This window comes from Zalophus californianus, chromosome 11, assembly GCF_009762305.2.
Source record: "Zalophus californianus isolate mZalCal1 chromosome 11, mZalCal1.pri.v2, whole genome shotgun sequence".
NCBI classification, from domain to species: Eukaryota; Metazoa; Chordata; class Mammalia; order Carnivora; family Otariidae; genus Zalophus; species Zalophus californianus.
Window position 1 is genome coordinate 14751018 of NC_045605.1, and position 21455 is coordinate 14772472.

The 21455-nt window shown below is 42.4% G+C and overlaps 1 protein-coding gene across 1 annotated transcript; it reads right to left on the bottom strand.

Annotated features, from left to right (window-relative positions):
* Positions 1 to 155: 155 nt before the first annotated feature.
* Positions 156 to 21283, bottom strand: MPZL3 (myelin protein zero like 3). The gene is given in 7 exon segments (XM_027579152.2): positions 156 to 2334; positions 6397 to 6460; positions 8534 to 8699; positions 10243 to 10296; positions 10299 to 10452; positions 13262 to 13428; positions 21159 to 21283. Coding segments are annotated over 7 exon segments (705 nt in total). The 5' UTR covers positions 21232 to 21283; the 3' UTR covers positions 156 to 2307.
* Between the last annotated feature and the right edge of the window lie 172 nt (positions 21284 to 21455).

Consider the following 21455-nt stretch of genomic DNA (forward strand, 5'->3'; position numbering starts at 1 on the left):
GAATAGCACCTGAGAAGATATTAAAAGAGTAAGTTAAAAAAAAGAAAACCAACTTTATCTTCTTTCCATTCTTAAAGAAGGCAGGTATCCAAATACTGCTTTTTGCTCCTTTGGGGGAGAGAGAAAGAAAGGAAAAGAAAAAGAAAAAGAAAAAAAGCCGTAAGGCTGTAAGCCAGACTCAGGGTGAGAGACAAACAAGGACACTGAGAGCAGCCTTAGGACTGATGTGACCTTTTAAAGCCACGGAGCCCACGAACTAAGCAGCTTACTCTCTCACCGTGAAGGATGCTACTGTTCAGTCACTTAAGAAGAAAGGGACTTGTTCAAATCATGATCAAGGCTACAAAATAACAACAACCAAGTATCCACACAGCACCATCTACCTAAAGGGACAAACATACTAGCCTGGATTAATCCTCACAACATGCCTGAAAGGAAATTACAAGAAAACCGAGATAAAACCAGTTCCTCGATCCAGGAAATGTGGTTTTAGCTGGGTTTCCTGTAGCATCATCTCTTTCTCAGAGACATGAGGACCCACAAGTCGGCCTCACAATTAGATCTCTATCTTCAAATCTCCTAGAGCCCAGAGTATTAACTCTCATTGCTCAAACATGTTTTCCCCTCCCAGCTGAGGTGTCAGACTGTCTCACTAGCCTGGCCCCAGATGAGCCCAAGTAGCTCAAGACTCTGAGGCTTAACCACTAGAAATAAACTGTCAATGTGCCTCTTCCTCTTCCACTTCCTTACGTGACCGGACAAAAAGCATAATTTCTAATTAATTAACCAGACTCTCTTATGTATGGACTAGATTGACAAAAGGGCCAGGCCAAACCTATGTCATATTTCTTCAAGTTTTTACTGATGACTTCCAGCACCAATAACCCAAATTTTTAAAAATAAATCCTGGGGTGTGCTGGCTTTGGCAGCACATATACTCAAATAAATCCTGGGGAAGTGATTTTTTTTTTTTGTATAATGTGTACGGTGTATTTGCTGTAATATGGAAGCCTCCTGAGTCACCTAGTGAAGAATCATGGACTCTCCTGTTGAAAAAAACAGCAATGGGAGGAGGGGAAAATTTTTGTCTCTCATAATTGAGAAGTAAACTCTGCTGCTGTTTTACAGAGGACTACACTGTGATCTTCTGGACATGTCTTGCATATTTCTTAATGGCTTATAGAAAATCCCATGTAAATTAAAATTGGAAATCGTTTGCTGCGGGAAAATGGAGGAAGTCGATATAAGGTATCAGAGAACAGAAACGAGAAGTAAAGGTTATGTACCATCTCACTTCCTTATGTCAAATATTATGCAAAAACTGTTTGTAAATACCTTAGCTCACTCATATTTGGCACATTTTAGAACACAAAAAAGTTCTGAGGAATGACTCAGGTCAAAAAGATTATTTCCTATAAATAAAAGCCTCGTTAAAGCCAATCCAACATTTGAACTCCGGAATGGCATTTGTTAAAAAAAAATATTGCAAATAACTGAGAAAATATTCTCTACATTCCCCACTAAAAACCTTACAAAGAGTTATCTTGCCTCTGATCTGGGACATCAAGAAGGAAACCACTCATCAGTCAGCCATAAGAGAGTAAGGTAACAAACTGCACCTAGCAAGACAAAAGAAAGCGATCCCTTTAGGTCGCCATTCCCTTCCTTAATCATAAATTGATGACATTTTAATACTTTAAAAACTCAGTCAAAGCAAACTATGGACTCCTGGTCCTGCCAACTCTATGGAAATTAGGGTTCCAAGTCACCCAAACACAAGTGATGGTGTCATGAAACCAAGGAGTATATGCTCTTTGCTGATTCACAGCTGAAAACATTCATGGAGCAAATAACAAAGGACACTTATCCCCAACAAACATTTCGTCTTGTAGCACATCAGGAAGCTACGAGCTCCATTTCATTTTTTAAAGATATTTTGGCATCCATGGTGTGGCCAACATTTAGGATTCCCCTCAAGTAACTGGAAGAAAACATGTAATACATTCAAGAACACAGGGGAAACAAAAAGTATCTTTCAATTCAGGAAGAGAACTCCTTCATTCAAGTAGAGCATAAGTTATTAAAAGGGGTAGCTATGAGTTTCTTCTGAGATCTCTTAAACAGTTTATAAATATAAAAAGAACATTTCTTCAATAAATAAATGGTTCCTGAAGTCTCTCCTGATGACTTCCAGAATCCTCCAGCACTGCCATCCAAGCCAGCTCTGCTTCTGAGAGGCTTTAGCTGCCAGGGGAACGGGACTTGTTCTGCTAGCAGGTGACTCTTCTTATATCATGAAGACTTTCATCAATATGCCTCTTCATAGTCTGAGTCCTGGTGGGAAAGAACAGCAGTTGTGGTGTAGATACATGGCCACTGTCAGAGTTTAGACAAAGAGGTTGTGCAAGGACCCCTCAACGGAACTCAGCACGAGGTGACATTAACAATGAAATAGCACTGACTCAGCGCATCTAGGTTCCCATGAAGCCTCCAAGGCCCTCGATATATTTGCTGTCCTTTGGACTAATTTCTGCTTTGAAACCCTAATGGTTCCCTTTTCCATGGTGGATATTTTTTAAAACCTCAGCACACATGAAAAGATGCCTGTCTGCAGAAGAGCATGAGGACTGTAGCTGGGAGTCTGGGTTTCTCGATTTCTCTGAGTTCCAATGCCAGCTTCACCCCTTGCTGGCTGTGTGACCTTGAGCAAAGTTATTAAATGACTCTAGGCCTCAGTTTCCTTATCTGTAAAATGGGGGGGGGGGGGGTAGGGGTAGTAAAAATATGGACACGTCATAGAAAGGCGACAAGAACTGAATGAGACCGTGTATGGAAGTCATTTCGCATTGTGCTTAGCACTGTGCAAGCACTCATTCAAGATTAGCTACTGTTGGGCGCCTGGGTGGCTCAGCTGGTTAAGCAGCTGCCTTCGGCTCAGGTCGTGGTCCCAGGGTCCTGGGATCGAGTCCCGCATTAGGCTCCCTGCTCGGCAGGGAGCCTGCTTCTCCCTCTCCCTCTGCCTACTTGTTCTCTCTCTCTCTGTGTCAAAAAAATAAAATCTTAAAAAAAAAAAAAAGATTAGCTACTGTTACCATTATTCTTACTTTTATTATTTAAACTTGTATTCATTACTTCTAACCTCAAGTGGCCCATTAGTACTACCTGGCACAACACATTTCTCTGGCCCATCGTTCTCCTATTCTCCTGGATGACTACCTTTCCCTCTTTCCTCAAACCTCCAGCACGTCCTCCTCACTTTGTTCTCAGCGGACGACCTTGCTTTCTCCCGACATTGGGATAAGAGTCATCAGCAGGGAACTTCCGGGAGCTCCTGTCACCATATTTACACACTCACCTGCATCTGGGCCCATCTGCGTGGCCTTCCTTACACTTCTTATGGATCTCTCTCTCCCTGCCTTTCTCTAAGGTCAGCATCCCCGTTGTGCATCACATTCTAGAGCTACTCCAGCCACACACACACACCCCGCAGCATCATTTTTTCCTTTCCTACTGAATCATTTCCATCAGCATACAAATGTGCTATAATTTCTCCCACATTAAACAGAAAGTAACTCTTGACACACATCTCCCTCCTACCCTATCACCCGATTTTTCTGCATCTCTTCACAGCAAAACTCCTTGCAAGAGCTGTTTACACCCACTGTCAACCATCGCTTCTCTGCGTTCTTTCTCAACCTTACCCGCATCGGGCTTTTCTTCCCCTCTATTCTCCTGAAGCTGCTTTTGCCAAGGTCACCAATGACCTCCACATCACCAGATCAGCCAATAATCAATTCTCAGTTCTCATTTTACTTGACCTGACTCAGCAGCAACCGACACAGTTAATCACCTTCTTTACCTTGAAACACATTCTTCACTCGGTTCCCAGGATAACAAATCCTCCCGGTTTTCTGCTACCTCACTGGATGTTCCTTCTCAGCCTCCTTTACCAATTCCCCTTCCTCTTCCAACTGATCAACCTTGGAGAACTCCAGGGCTCTAGTCTACATCTACTCTACCTATTCTATCAGTTGGCTCAAGTCAAGAACCATGGAATTATCCCTGATTCCTCTCATTCTTTCACAGATACAGGAAACCCATCCATAAATCCCTCTGGCTTTACCTTCAAACAATAATCAGAATACAACAACTTCCTAACCACTCTGGTTCAAACCAGTACCATCCCCTCTCACCTGCATTATTGCTAAGGTCTCCTTATGGGCTCTATGACCGTCATGGCCCCTTGACCACGGTACCACCTATTCTCAACACAGAAGCCAGAGTGAGCCTTTGGAAATACATAGTGCTTCTCTTCTCAGAAACCTCCAGTGCATCCCATTTCATTAAGAATAAAAGCCCAAAGGGGCGCCTGGGTGGCTCAGTTGGCTGGGCGACTGCCTTCGGCTCAGGTCATGATCCTGGAGTCCAGGGATCGAGTCCCATATCGGGCTCCCTGCTCAGCGGGGAGTCTGCTTCTCCCTCTGACCCCTCTTCCCTCTTGTGCTCTCTGTCTCTCATTCTCTCTCTCTCTCTCAAATAAATAAATAAAATCTTAAAAAAAAAAAAAAGAAAAGAATAAAAGCCCAGGGCGCCTGGGTGGCTCAATCGTTAAGCGATCTGCCTTCGGCTCAGGTCACGGTCCCAGGGTCCTGGGATTGAGCCCCGCATCGGGCTCCCTGCTCAGCGGGAAGCCTGCTTCTCCCCTCCCTCTCCCCCTGCTTGCGTTCCCTCTCTCGCTGTGTCTCTCTCTGTGTCAAATAAATAAATAAAATCTTTAAAACGAATAAAAGCCCAGTTCATTCCATTCACTTATTATGTTCATAAGATATGGCATTGTCTCTCTGATGTCAACAAATGCTATTCTTCACCTTGCTCACTTCATTCCTGCCACATTGGTCTCCTTGCTGTCCAAGAACACGCCAAACAAGGCCCCCTTCCACAGAGTGCTGCACCTACCATCTCCTCTGTCCAGAACATTCCTCCACAACAGCTATATGGCTTCCATACCTACTTCTTTTAGGTGTTTGCTCAAATATCATTTCAGCGAGGTATTTAATATCACACCCCCTATCCAGCCATCCCATTTTCTTTCCCTATTTTGTTTTTCTTTACTGCATTAAGTACCATCTGGTATACTCCGTGTTTTGCTTATTTTCAAAAGATTTAGTTAGTTATTGTTTAATAACCAATAATAACCATTTTAAGAGAAAGTGACATTTCAGTTGCGTCTTGAAGAATGAGAGTTTTCTACATACGGAAAAGAATGGAAGTTATCGGAGGGCAGAGATTTTTGTCACAAGTTCACTTGTGTTTCCTAAGTACCCAGAATCCATCTGGCACATGTCAGATACTCAGTAAATAACTGCTGAGTGAATTAATATCTGAAATGTGGATGATGATAGTCATGGACACTCACTTATTTTGTGTTATCGGAGTATTCAAACCCTGAAGGGTTATTGTTAGATCCTCTTCAACCTTCCCCTCAACTTAGCTATCACACTCCCGTTTGTGAGAGAGAGAAACAAAGAACACTGCAGTGAACAGTTGGGGCTACAGTCATCTGGCCAAGCGCTGAGCTTGGCAGTGAGTACAAAGAGAACTCAAGTTTAAACCCTGCAATGACAGGTATGTTTCATATTAGATCGTAAGTTGCTTTTGACCTGTTTCCAACTGTACCACATCAGAGAGTCTCTCCTCCTAGGATGCTGGGACAGCCACACAAGCCTACCAATCATAGCCAGAGTTTAAAAAACAGAGGGATGACAGCCTTTTGAAATTTAAATCAACACTCAGGCCTTCCAACGTGGGTATTTTTTTTTTCCTTCTTCCTTTTTTTTAAGTAGGCTCCACACCCAGTATGGAGCCCAATACATGGCTTGAACTCACAACCCTGAGATCAAGACCTGAGCTGAGATCAAGAGTCGGACACTTCATCAGCTGAGCCACCCAGGCGCCCCTCCAACATGGGTATTTCTTACTGATAAAGCCACAAGTCACCTAGAAGGTTATATCACTCTAATTCCCGCGGGGGGGGGGGGGAAACTGAGGCACAGCGGGAAAGTTCAATTCAGAATTCTGAGTCCAACCAGCCAAAGTCTCCTAGTATGACCTTGGTGGCACAGGCCCCTCCTCTTTCAGGATGCTCTCTGTCAGTAGGCAGAGACTTCCCTAACCTTCCCGAACCTAAGGACACCACTCTATGCCTATCAGACAGAAAACAAAATAATGGTTAGAATCAGTCCCCTGAGACCAAAATGCTTTGGGGGAAGACCTTGATTCATACCTTGCTTTGGGCCTTATCTGCATATCCTCTGCTGCCTCTGAGGGCAAAGGATCCCCTTAAGTACGCAGGAAAATGGAACATGAACAGTGAACAGAGAAATGGCATGAGCTTACCAGGCACTCCGCACAACGAACACAAAGCCTCGCCATGCAGTCATGCCCCTCCTCTTGGTCCGTCCTGGAGAAAAAGGACAAAGCAAATCTGAACAATTACTGTCCTCAGCACAGCAGAGCACCTAGGAGCACAGCTGCTGAAGTCAGACAGGTCTCGTTTTTATTTTTTTTTAAAGATTTTATTTATTTATTTGAGAGAGCGAGCGAGCACATCAGAGGGAAGAGGGTCAGAGGGAGAAGCAGGCTCCCCGCCGAGCAGGGAGCCCGATGTGGGACTCGATCCCGGGACTCCAGGATCACGACCTGAGCCGAAGGCAGTCGCCCAACCAACTGAGCCACCCAGGCGCCCCAGGTCTCGTTTTTAAATCCCAGTTCGGCCACTTACTAGAAGGGTGAGCAGGCAGGTTACTTAAGCGCTGGGATAAAAAATAACCACATGTAAACCACGTACCACAGTGCCTGACGCAAAGCAAGTGCCCAGTAAACAGGAGCTGGTCCCAATCATTCACTTAGAAATGTACTGAGCACCACATTGCCCCTTGAAGAGCTCACAGCCTCATGGGTGTGAGAAACCTGTTGCAACCTAACAAGTACATTATGACACAATGTAATAAAGTGTTTTAATAAGCTTAAGGTCAAACTGCTAGGGCAGCAAAGAGGAGGGAGTGACCTGTTCTCTGGGGAGGACTCAGGGAGACTCCAGAGATGGAACACTTCAGCTGGGTCTTGGAGGATCAGGAAGAGTTTTCCAGGCAAACAAGGGAGGGAAGGAGAGGATTCCCAGGGAGAGAAAAGCATGTGGGGGGAGAAAAAGGGAGGAAGACCTGAGTGAGTGTAGCTTATTTAGAGAAGAAAATAAGCTGTGTATCTGGCACGTGAAGTGAACAAGAAATGTCAGGGAACAACGGGCCTGAAGGTTGGAGCATAAGGAATCTTGTTAGATCATGCTTAGAAATAGACATCTTAGTATTTCTACCAAGAGCCCTTGATCTTTTGAGGGGGACAAAGATTCCTATAAAGGGCACTCTCTCTCCCATGAAGCAAATGTGCATGCACAAATACACATGTGCACACATGCACAGAAAAAGAAAATTTTAGACCCTTCCCAGGGAAGACTTCCCTCCCAAGAAGACAATGGAGAATCAAAATGGGTTTTATGCAGACTTTTGTCACCTGTTTTTAGTAGATTTATTCCTAGGGAAAGTACTGGACCATGCCTGCTCACTGCCAACATGATGTTTCATAAATGCCTTTGACAATCACAATCCAATTAGGCCCTCAGAGCATGTGCTGACCAAGAACAGATCTTGGTTATTTAAATTGGTTTTGCTGTCCAAGACTGTTCTTAAAGCCTTCCTCATTGCTTAGGCATTTTCTGTTGGGACACATCAGTTTGGTGCCAAAACGAGAAGAGAAAAATAACTGACTTGTTGGAAATTCCTGTTAATTTTGGAAGAATGTGATATCCACTCCAGAATTTTTATTTATTTACTTAGAGAGGGGGAGAAAGAGAGAGGGGAGGGGGAGAGGAGACAGAGAGTCTTAAGCAGACTTCACGTCCAGCATGGAGCCTGATACAGGGCTTGATCTCACAACCCTGAGATCATGACCTGAGCCAAAGTCAAGAGTCAGACACTAGGGCGCCTGGGTGGCTCAGTCGTTAAACATCTGCCTTCGGCTCAGGTCATGATCCCAGGGTCCTGGGATCGAGTCCCACGTCAGGCTCCCTCCTCAGCAGGAAGCCTGCTTCTCCCTCTCCCACTCCCCCTGCTTGTGTTCCTGCTCTCACTGTCTCTCTGTCAAATAAATAAATAAAATCTTAAAAAAAAAAAAAAGTCGGACACTAAACCGCCTGAGCCACACAGGCGCCCCACCACTTTAGAATTTATATGCAGAACCATAGATAGTACAATCTGATTTCCAAAGCAGAGACAAGGACCCTACATTCACCCCTCCATCTCTCTCCCCAAATTAATATCCACTAGGTTCGCCCCCCCTTCCTTCTAGTACTCCTCGGCAGAACGAAACTTGGCCTGGGAAAAAGGAAAGGGGTAGATTCAGGCCTCTGGGGACTATCCACCAAGCAGGGCTCTGAAGAGGAAAGGGGCTAAGTGCTTGGGGTTCCAGCTGAACTTACTCATCTGAAACCTCAATAGATGACTTCTTATAGCCAGACTTGCTCATCTTCTGCAGCCCCTCAGACTTCCTCACCATCCTCACCAGCAGCAGAACCACCACCACGGCTGAGGGCAGGAAGACAAGGACGGAGAGGAGCGCCACCGAGGAGAACATGGTGCCAAAACCTAGAGGAGGAAAAAGGGAAGGTGAGAGGGAGGGACGTGCAAAAGGGCCTTCTTTGGCTGAGCTAGATTGTACTTTTGCTCTTGTATTTCTTCTGATTACAACAAGAATTCGTTGTAGAAGAGGTAGAGAGTACATGAAAGTACAAAGAAAAAGAATGCACCCGTAATTCCCCTACATAGGACTGACACGTTGGTATCTACCCATTCGGTGTTCTTTCTAGGAGTATGTGGGTATGGGTCTGCAGATAGGGAGGACAGTGCCTAGCTTTAGAAGTATGGATCGGGGAGCCTGGGTGGCTCAGTCGGTTAAGCGACTGCCTTAGGTCATGATCCTGGAGTCCCGGGATCGAGCCCCACATCGGGCTCCCTGCTCAGCAGGGAGTCTGCTTCTCCCTCTGACCCTTCCCTCTCTCATGTGCTCTCTCTCTCATTCTCGCTCTCTCAAATAAATAAATAAATAAAATCTTTAAAAAAAAAAGAAGTATGGATCATATGTTTATGGACTATTTCTAAGTTCCTTTTTTTATGTAATATATGATAAATTTTTCCCACATCATTAAAAACTCCTTCCAAGTGTTACTTGGCTGCACAGTATTCTACCATACTGAGTAATTTACTGGACACTCAAGCTGTTTCCAATTCCTTGAATCTGTAAGTTACATTATGATGATCATCCTTGTACATAAATCCTCATATTTAGCTCTATTTCTTTAAGATAAAATTTAAAATGGGATTCCTGGATCGAAGGGCATACACTTTTAAGGCACCTAATACGACCAAACTTTCTTCCAAAAAAACTATACTACTTTCTACTCAGCCTGCAGCATGCACATGCCTGTATCTTTGAAACCTTGAGTTATCCTCTTAAAAAAAGAATAAAAAAAGAACTGGAGGAGGAAGGGAAAGAAAGGGAGAAAGAAAGAGGGAGAAAAAGACAGACTTGAGAAAGACCTAGGAGATGATAAGGCATCTATAACGAACCATAATGCAGTTCTGTATCTCTACATCTTTGGTTCAAATCCAACTGAGAATTAGATTGACCGAGAATAATGTAGGAAAAAAGGTCAGTCCTTAACCTACTTTCCTGCACTTTCATGCTAAAAGGAAACTGCTGCCTTTTGTAACATAAAAGAAATGTGCTGCCTCCCATCATTAAAAGGGGCACCCTTTCAACACACGGGCAAGAAAATGGCCTCACAACTGAGGGTATGAACAGACTGAGGAAATCAAATGACTTCTATTTCACACAGATAACAAGGCTCCATTTACTTAGGGGTCTGCCATGCGTTCCACAAGACCTCTGGACACCTGAAGTTAAAATAAAAAATGGATAACAGGGAAACTATAACAACATTTGAATAACAACTTCAGTTTGCAAAATCAAGATTAAGAATTCATCCTAATAGTCAATTCAGGATGGCCAAATGTTCCATTGACTGACTGGCTTTCAAAGACAAGTAGCTGTGCTTGTCCCTGATCTCTCTGGTAAGTAGCGCGGTAGTCACAGAGCCCGGCAGAAGAAGGTTGGTGGCAGTTGGCTTACCCCTTTCTGTGACTGTTAGCTCCGTCACAGGAATATTATGGTGCACATCTGGGGATTCTTCACAGCACAGCTGAATGTCCCATTGTCCTTTAGGGTAGGGCTGCTTATGCTTATAGACGCATCCCCTTTGTATACATCTCCAACCCAGGAAATTCGATCCTGAAATGTACCTGCTGTGGTTGGGTACTGGAAGGACTGATAATGAAAAATCTAAAAAAGCAACACCATAACAAACAAACAAAAAAAGAAGTTAATTTGCAAAATGCAATGAAAATGTAAAACTAAGTAAGTCCAAAATAAAATACAAATGCATAATGGGTTTTCTCAGTCGGACTTTTTTTTTTTTTTATGTTTTGTTCACCTCCTTCCTATAGGTTAAAAGACAAGTTAATACAACTTATCAGGAAAAGGCCTGACCTAAGAGCCCTAGGATCCTAACTCCTGAAGATCTTCTAAATTCTCCCTGAAGTCCTAAAGCAGTAGTTCTCAACTGGGGGAAATGTGGGCCTCCAGGAGACATCTGGCAATATCTGGAGACAGTTCAGGTTATCACAGTTTGGGGAGAGTGCTACTGGCATCTAGTGGGTAGAGGTCAGGGATACTGATAAAAATCCTACAGTGCAAAGATAGACCCCTCACAACAAAGAATTCTCCAGCTCAAAATGTCAACAGTGCCAAAGCTAAGAAACCCTATTCTAAAGTAGCATCTGTTATTTGTGTAGTCCTTTCTGGTTTGCAAATGATTCCCACAGGTTTACTCAGTTGAGCCACATAACAACACCGAACGATACATGGGGCAGGTATGATTATTCCAAATTTATAGAAAGGGAAACAAGGCCAAAAACTAAGTGAGTTACTCAAAGGCACACAGGTAGTAAGTGGGCAGGGGAAGCTTTTGCTTAATCTCAAAATAAGTAAAAGTAGGTATAATATAATCAAGCCTCTCTTGAGTTATCTATCTATCTTGGCTATCAATAAAAACCCCAAGCCAAATGCATGATCAGGACTCAGTGAATGAAATTGAATTAAAACGGTGCTACTTCAGATTGATGATCAGACACTTTGTCACCAAAAGCACCTCATTATGTCTGGTGGTAGGCCAGGCAGGTACTACAAGACAACATGATCTTTCTCTCTTATGCAGGGTTCAAGGCTTTCTTTCCTCTTTCCTCTTTCTTTCCTTTCTTTCTTTCAAGACTTGGTACCTCCCCATTTACAACCACTAAATTGCCCAATTTTGAGGAGCAACTTCCCAGAGAAGATGTTGAATTACTTATCAGTTCATTTGTTCATGCATTCATTCAACAAATACTTAGGGCTCACCTAACTATGTGCTAGGCACTGTGTTAAGCAAAAGGACATAGTGGGAGCCAAACAGGCACAGTCCCTGCTCTCACAGATTTTACAGTCTAATGGGAAATACAGACATTAAGAAATAATAACATGTGTGATGAGTGTTCCAAAGAGAGAGGTAAGGGGCGCCTGCCTGGCTCTGTCAGAGGAGCAGCAACTCTTGATCTCAGGATTGTGAGTTCAAGCCCCACACTGGGTGTAGAGACTACTTAAAAATAAAATCTTTTAAACACACACACACACACACACACACACACACACACACACGCACACACACACAAAGAGGGAGGTAAAGAATGCCTACCACTGGTTATCAGCATCTATATAAAAGGGTTTCAAACTCCTTACTGACCAAACAAGGCCTGCTGTGTACCTTCAAGATAAATACAACCTGTAAGTTCCGAGTTAAATTGGTGATACCCAAATCCTTGCCGACCGATTAGCCTGACAGAATCCTGACTGACTTGACCTGGACTGTGACAATCACGTAACGTGACTTTAAAGGTCCACTGATTCCAACTTGCGTGAGCTTGCTTTCTGACCAGCCTCCCAGAAAACAGCACCATACAGGAACTGCTGTTTGCAATTAAGGTTTCTGACCCAAGAAGATCACCCATTGTTTGCTCTGTCCTACTTTTGGCCAAGGAAGCAGTCAAATAAGGCCAGCCATAGTTTCCTGACCACTCGAAATAAAGTGAACTATTTTAAATCTAAAGAAAAGGCGACCATGAATACAGCCTAGCTGTCTTCTCTGGAGCCCCCTAGCTGGCTCCTAGCTATGTGGCATTCGATAATGGGTCCTAAAACAAAACTCAAAGCTTATATATTAAAATCAAAGAGAAAGTTCTCCAATGAAGGAAACAGGATAAAAGAATTAAGGATACTTTCAAAAAATACAATCTTCCATACAGCTACAACATTCACATTCTTGATAGCATCTATCCTGAACTAAGGATATTGCTGGAAGCATAAAGAGAAAGGGCTTTTTATAGCATTGCAATCTTCAATTAGACACCCACAATGGGATATGAACCATAAATGTGTTTTATATGTGTGTATAAACTATATTGTTTCTAATACTGCAACACCATCTGTCACCAACAGCATCTGTCGTCCACACAAGGTGCCACCGGCTCCTTCAAAGGGTACCATACAAATCAATGCAGATGTTTATACACTAGGAGACGAGGCCGAGATAAATCTACAGAGTACAGATATTCCAACAGACGCACCCGTTGAGACAACCTCATACCACAGAAACGAGCAACTTCATGAGAAAAGATGTCTACGATTGTGACCTATAGAATTTTCCAATCCAACAGTCCTGGAGGTACTCTTTTTAGTACGTTGAATCTGAAAACAAGCTATGAAAACATGCAGAAGGAAACAACAAAGGGGAAACAAAATTTAAACCACATTTCCTCTGAGTTTCTGACAATTTTTTTCCTACAGCTTATTTACAAGATTCTCATATGGAAGAATAAAAAAAAAAAAAAAAGCCCTATGTGACCAAATGAATGCCTTTATCTTCTCCTATTTATATAGAAGCTCATGTTTGACTCTAAGATGAGAAGGCCTGAGGTATGCCTGGGACCTGGAATATAAGGATTCCAGAGCTGTTGACCACTTTAGACCCAAAGACATTTCCTTAATAGGAAACACTCACTGATTCTGTACGACTGCTGCTGGGGGGTCGGTACGTCCAGTCTATGGTGAGTTTGTCAGTGACAGATGAAGTCGACTTGAAGGTGCATTTCAACTTGATCTTCTCTCCTACATAACCCCGGACATGGGCATCTGCTTTAATCTCCAAGGAAAGGACGACTTGAACACCTAATCAAAGCAAGCCCAAACATTTAAAAGGTATGCATTTAGGTGGGATAGATAGATGTGAGTGAGCAATACAGAGACGCTATCGTTTTTTGGGCTCTCAGAGGAATAAATGAGTATCTTCTCAGGCAGGCCCAGAAGGTCAAGGAGCAGGTATCTGCATGAATCAAGGGTAGTATTTTTGTCATTTTACAATATTAAATCACAGAATGAATGCTTGGGTAAAAATCTATAACCTAGGGTGCCTGGGTGGCTCAGTTGGTTAAGCGACTGCCTTCGGCTCAGGTCATGATCCTGGAGTCCCGGGATCGAGCCCCGCATCGGGCTCCCTGCTCAACGGGGAGTCTGCTTCTCCCTCTGGCCTTCCTCCCTCTCATGCTCTCTCTCTACCATTCTCTCTCTCTCAATAAATAAATAAAAATCTTAAAAAAAAAATCTAAAACCTGATCACACCAGCATTTTTCCAAATACAGACTTGTGGTTAAATGCAGTACAAACAAGTGGGTCCGCCCACAGCCGCTAAAAGGCAATGCTGTGTACCCCCTGACACACTGACACCCCAGGAATTATAGCAGCTGCTGTGGTCTAAGGGACTTACCCCCAAGTACAGCCTGGCTATAACCTGAGGCTACCACTTTCTCAACCACCAGCAAAATGAGAACAGGAAATAAGAAGAGGAAATTTTTTCAAAGAATTTTAGAAAACTGCCCCCAGGTTCTATCTAGCCGTGTTTTATCTTTTCCTTTCTTAAAGCTGGTTAATGAATCCTGCATCCATTAAAAGTAAATCATGGGGAGGAAAACAGAACAATTTAATGCATTCTAAAATATAAAAATATCATTTTTAAACGCTCTAGAGATTTAACTCTTGCCAAAACGGGCTCATATATCCAATTTTGGCATTCCAGCTCCCCCAAAAAGAGCTCCCACTTCTGACCAATCCCCTTTCAAAAAACACTGAGTAGAAATGTATCTTCCAGAAGGGAGCCAATTTTTAGGAAAGTCACCAGCACTTTGTTTTTACTGCTTTCTTCTCCACTGCAACAAGCCCTGATTCTTTTGGCAGGCCAAAGGCACACAGAGCAGCAAGGATTCAGAAGAGGGCAAACCCACAGACAATCCACATACCCACAGTCCCCCTAGTCGAGGCAGGATGCAAATCCCAGCACTATGGCTTGCTGGCTCTGTGGTCTCAGCAAGTTACTTTACTCTTCATTTTCTCACTCTGGTGAGAATGATAATAACAGCACTTACTTTAGAAGGTCAGTGTGAGGAATAAATGAGTTAAAACAGGTGTTAACACTGGAAAGCCTGCCTACCCCAGAGTAAGTGCTCAGTGCACTTCTTCAGTTCTGCCTACACTCTCTCAACCGTCCCCATCACAGACACAGTTATGAGTCATCAACACCTTTACCTCTGTCTGCTCTGAATCATTTTTCTTGCTCCTCTCAAGACAATCTAGTCTGTTCACATTCTTCTTAAAAGGAGGAGACCAAGACTGAGCTCACACTCTAATAAGCATCTGATCCCAAAGATGAAGCTTACCTCTGTTTCCTCCATACCATCCAATCTGACTTTGCCATGCTAAACTTGTCGTTCCTTCTATGACTTGGCAAATGCTGTTCCCCTGCCTGGAAAGCCTTCATCCTTTAGCCCCTACTCTCTCCCAAGCCTTCACTCCCAACCCACCCTACACACAACTCATGATCCAGCTCTAAAAACTGGAAGCTGGAAATGGATGGATAATCCACACTCTCCCCATACTATTCCTTTATCCTAAAATTCAAGTGCAGTGGAGAGATTTGAAAGCATGGATTTAGAATTAGATAGACCTGGACGTGCGTTCTAGCCCAGCTACTTTCTAGATGTGAGATTTTAATCACAGTCACCTAACCTGTTCAAGTTTCAATTTCCTTACTCAGTAAATGGGAAGAATGACAAGACCTACTTCACTGGGTCACTGTAAGGATCCAATAAGATTAAATAAGATAACACATAAAATGCTTAGCATAGCATCTGAAAAAGAACCTTTCCATAAATGTTAGCTGTTATTATTAAAATGAACACCCCAAACATTCAAAAACCTTCAATAATTCCTTCTTGGGATATAGAATAAAATCCACATAGAGACAATCTGCCACAAACCCAAACCTCTGCCACTCCACCCACCTACTCATCCCATCCCTTTCACCATGCCCAGAATGTCTGCCATTTCCCAAATTTAAACTTTCATGACACTGTGCCTCTCCCTGAATATGGCTTTGTCTGGAAGGCTCTCCCCATTTCTACCAATCCTACCTGTTCCTACCATACCACAACCCCCCAATGCTCACACACCTTCAAAACCCTGTTTCAAATAGCAGCCCCCTCTGCGATGCCTTCCCAAATTCCCTGGTGCAGTTCACTGCTCTTTCTTCTCTGTTCTCATAACAGTTAGCACATAATGCTACTCAAGCACATGTATTGTTGATTGCCCTCAATTTGTAAAGACTATTTCCCCTGTTACACACAAGCACCTAGAGGGCAAAAACTCAGAGGGAAGGGAGCAGACAGAGACTGAGAGAAAGAGGTGGACAGGTCACCAAAAATTCTAGTATAGGAACAAAGTGTGCTCACCAGTCACCCACTCTCTTCCTCTTTTACAGTATTTCCAACATTCTTAAGTCCTCTACACTCCTCTCTTTCCAGTGCACCCATTCAGGAAAAGCTTAACCCTAGATGACCACTCCTAGCCTGTGGCTGGTGTACATTGAAGGAGAAAAATCACCCAACTGTACAGATAGTTACCATAAGAAATTCATGGATTCCATCTGAGCCCTTAAAGAGGCATGATGACCCTTTAACCAGCCTCGGTCAGCTCCTCTTTCTGATTCCTCCAACCCCTGCCATTCTCATCACCCTCCGTGCAACCTCCAAATCCCTCATTCTCAGAAGAAAATATCTCCTCTTACTTTTTGAAGAAATGTAAGGCTATACAAACTGCCCAGCCATGCACTCTCCTGTGTCTACACCCATCCATACTTCCAATCTGAAAGTGTGTGGTATCCCTTTCCCTATGCAAGGCCAACCCCTTATGTTCTGCCCTGGATCCCTCCCCTCCAAGCCCTGCTTCAGCAGAAAAACCCTCTCTACTATCTTCAAACTCTTCCTTTTCAGAGGGGCTCTCTTCCCCTTCAGCCTCTAAATACAAATAAGTCTCTCCCATCCTTAAAAACAAACAAAAAACAATAAAACAAAATAAAGATGATCTTTCCTTAACCCTGCAAAACTACATTTACCAACTACTGCCCTCTCTTTCCTTTCTAAGCCAACTTTGTGAAAGAGCAGTGTACACCTGGCATTCTCATTCACTTCTGGGCCCCTATAGTACAATACAGATTCAACTAACATTTCTGATAAAAGGCATCATGTCTTAAAAGTACAAAATCCAAGGGATAAAAACTCTAATAGGTACTTTTCTATCCTGATTTTACTGGATCTCTCTGATGCAGTGACTCCCTGCTCTTCTCTATTCTTCTCTATCCCAAGGCTTCCATAACAATATTCTTATTCATTCACTCACTCTTCAAACATATAGTTATTGAGGATCTGTTTTGTGCCACCCTCTGAGCCTGGAATTAAATGTGAGCAAAATAAATACACTCCCTATTTTGGAGCTTAAAATACAGCAAAAGTTCAACACATTAATCAAATAATCATAAAAACAATGTATAATTACAAAATCTGATAAGTACTATTAAGCAAAGACAGAGAGTGACTATGAGAACTGCACCAGTTATGGTAGAGGAGTAGGGAGTGGTTAATGAAAGCTTCCCTGGAAAAGTTACTTTTTGAGTAGAGCTCTGAAGGAAGGGTGACAAGGTGAGGAAAGGGAGAGTATTCCAGGCAGGAAACACAGCATATGCAAGGGTCCTGTGACAGGAAGGAGCACAGTCAGCCATGGAACCAAAAGTAAGGCAGTATGGCTCCAACACAAAAAGCATGAGAAAAAGAAAGATGTGGCTAGGAGGTAAGCAGGAAGCAGATCATGCAGAACCTCAGAGATTTGGGTCCTTATTCTTAGAGTAATGGGAAGCCATGAAAAATACTTAAATGTGGGACTGAGGGAGAAGAGACATGATGAAGTTTTCATTTTTTAAAAGATCACTCTAGGGAAGACACTTAGGAGGAGTCGAGTAAATATAAGGAGATAACTTAGAAGGCTACTACAATAGTCAAATGAGAAATAAAGCTTGAACTAAGTTGGTAGTAGGAGACATGGAAAGAATTAGGAAGACAGTACTTACAGAGTAAAATCAGCAAGAATTGGTGGTAGATTGGATGTGGAATGTTAGGGAAACAGAGGTGATAAGGATGACTCCCAGGTTTCTGACTTGGTAATACCATTCACTGACATAAGAAAGACTAAAAAATACCAATGGTGGGCGCCTGGGTGGCTCAGATGGTTAAGCGTCTGCCTTCGGCTCAGGTCATGATCCCGGGGTCCTGGGATCGAGTCCCGCATCGGGCTCCCTGCTCCTTGGGAGCCTGCTTCTCCCTCTGCTTCTCTCTCTCTCTCTCTCTCTCTCTCTCTCTCTCTCCCTGTCTCTCATGAATAAATAAATAAAATCTTTTAAAAAAAAATACCAATCATGGCAGGGAAGAACATGAGCTTGATTTTGGATAAGTTTAATGTGCCTCTGAGATGGCCAAGAGATAATGTCAATGGATGGCTGGTGTAGGGCAAAGGTCAGCAAATTATGGCCTGTGAACCAAATCTAGCCTACAATGTCTCTTTGTAAATAAAGTTTTATTAGAACACAGCCATATTTATTCATTTATATATTGTCTCTGGCTGCTTTTGTGCTACTCAAACAGAACTAAATAGTTGCAACAGAGACCACATGGCCCACAAAGCCTAAAATATTTATTCTCCAGCCTTTTACAAAAGTTTGCCAACCCTGGTTTAGAGTAAATAAGAAATATATGGGTTACAGTTATAAGTCAGAATCTCATTAATGTCCCTCCAGCTAACTCTGCACACTGAATGTCACATACACACATACAAACTCCACATGTGATTTAAGTTAACCCAATCAAAGCATAAGTTTCAGAAAATTTGCTTGGAAAGTTACTTAATGTCTCTATGTTTTGTTTATGTTCCTCTCTATGTTGGAATTTTACTCATTCCCTATCTCTAACTTCTTCTTTCAAGATTTAACTTTGGTGGCACATCCAGGAAGTCTTCCTTGTATCCTCATGGCAGATTAAGGGCACCTCTTCTGTGCTTCCACATTTCTTAGTACCAGATTCTAAAATTATCTGTTGACTTGTCTGTCTTCTCCAACAGACCCTGAGCTCATCAAAACAGAAACTAGCACACTGTCGATGTCCAGTAATATTAAACCGAGCCAAACCAACAGTTTCCTTTTTATGAAACAAAAATTATTGCAAAATAAGCATAAAAACTACAAGTTCTGAGCAAAATTTGGTTACTGAATTATAGTAAGTACACCATTAATAAATCTACCTACCAACCAACTTCTTGTTACTATGTTTGAATTCCATATTCATGAGCATGATTTTGCCACAAAGTTATCAATAAGTAAAGTCATTTTGCTTAAATCTAAACACTGGATAAGTGAGTCTTAAATGTATAGAGAAAAGCAAGATCCATGGATGAACTAACCTAATCTACATGTCAGGATGTTGGTTCCTCTTGGGAGAGAAAGGATAATGACTGGAAGGAAGTACAAGGAAGGCTTCTGGAATACCAGTAACATTCTATAACCTGATTTCAGTGCTGGTTACCCAGGTGTGTTCAGTTTCTAAAAATGCATTAAACTGTACAATTACCATATGTTCATTTTCTCTCTATATATATTATACTGAAATTAAAAGTGTTTTACAATCAACAGACATAAAATCATTTGTCTACCCCATTCAAAAAATAAGAAAAAAATTACTAATCCACTGTTACATTCATTTAGACATTTTCATCCTAGGTCTAATGTGCTTAGGGTTATTCATCTTTTCTCCTGAGTAAAAAGACATTCTTGCCAGGTAGAATAGAATATACTCATAAAAATTAACAATTTGTTTAATTTGGGAGGAAAACAAGAAAATCACATTTAAATATATGTAATTTTATACACAGAAGGAATGAAAAAAATATAAAACAAAATTCCCAGCTTTGTACACCCAATTTTCCAAATACAAATCTGTCAACATTTAGTTCATAAAAGTGCACACTTAAATGGAGATAAGTATAAGAACCCTAGGCTGTCTAATCTATTGTTTCCATGTACTATGACAACTGATATAACAGGACCATGTTTATAACTTGGAGAATTCAAACAAGCTAATCATTTAATGGGTGCTATCTTTGAAGAGGAAAAGCAAATAAACACTGGTATGAAACCAAAGTCTATTGCCTAACATTAAAAAAAATGGGTGAACCTTGAAAACATGCTAAGTTTAAGAAACAATTACATACGGGTCATAAGATAAATTTTTAAGTTTGAATTAGTTGGTCTGCTGTCTTTGGTGGATGCTTTTCAATGTGAAATGACATCAAGTTTAAGAAACCACCCATCATTTCTAGAATTTTTTTTTCTCAATAGGACAATATTTGAATATTTGTGAGAGGGATAGAGAGATGAAATCAGAATATTTGGAATGATAGGTCAACCTAAATATTATATTGCAAAAGAATTTAGCTGAAAAACTGGACACTTGTGATGACAGAGTGCTGGGAGGGATCAGGGAGTGTGTTGGCAACATGAATATTAGTCATCAAATAAATAACTTCCTGGCCTTACCTGCTAAGATTTAGAACAACTTAAGTCTTTTCATCAAAGGCCCCCTTCAGAAATTCCCACTTATCCACAGGGAAATTTTATGAAGTTAACAATTCACTCTGATCCTAGCTCTATTAACACATAATTTCCTGAGAAGACACACACATACACACACACACACACACACACAAATCCATAACTGCACCCTAAAATGAAGGTAATTAGGTTGGGCTGAAATTTATGCAATTTGAAAACTGCATGAAAGCAAAACTTACCCAAATTCTAAGACTATGCCATGGTGTGAATACTGTACTTATGATATTAGTTAAATAGATTAAAAACTTTAAGAGTTTATATGCTTTCCTGAATTTTAAAAATGTTATTAATATGCTACAGCAGTTGCTTTTTCCTCAACAAAATGCGTCTCTCCTGTAACGAAATCACAGCACATCTTTTCAGTGACATATAAAATAAACATTTTACTTCCAAGGCCCTGACAATCACCTACAAAAAAGTACCAACGGTCATGATTTTCTTTCCCCAAATTACTGACACAAACTCCTGAACGCTAGAACTACCCCTTCCTAATCAGGGCATTCAGCACACAAAACCACAGCGGAGTCAACCGCTGGTAACTCATCACAAGATATCACGGGGGGACCACAAAGCCAGCGCCCTCCGTGGTTCTATCGCGTTGTGCCATCACCAGAATACAAAGCAGTCACGCAAAGTGGTCGAGCTCCCCAGGGCTCAGGAAAGCACCGACAAGCTGCCAACGGCCCTCAAGTGGGTGGTGAATACAAGAAGAAAGCACACTCCCCCACAGTCCCACTTCCTGCACTGCCAGAAGAGGTGTGGGGGCTTTCCTGAGACCCCCCCCCACACGGAACCGGAAAACCGACCATCTTCCCTAACCCCCCGACCGGAAGTTGGGGGACCCAGCCGGCGCTCTCACCCTGGAAGAACAAAAAGCCCAGCAGTGGGAACAGAGCGCAGCCACGGCCTCCAGCAGCTCCGCTCTGCTGCATCCCGACAGCTCTCTGGATGCTTGCACACCTTGTTTACGGCTCCCGGTAACCACACAGGTGATACCGGAAGTGACGTCAGGGCGGGAGGCCGCGAGAACACTTTAAAATGGCGATTCGAAGTTGCCATAGGAACGTGGCATCTTTCCAGAGCCACACCTGAACCTGTTCTGACCCGCGATTTTTTTAAGTCTCGAATGAGAATCAGTTAATCTCTTTTGCTTGAC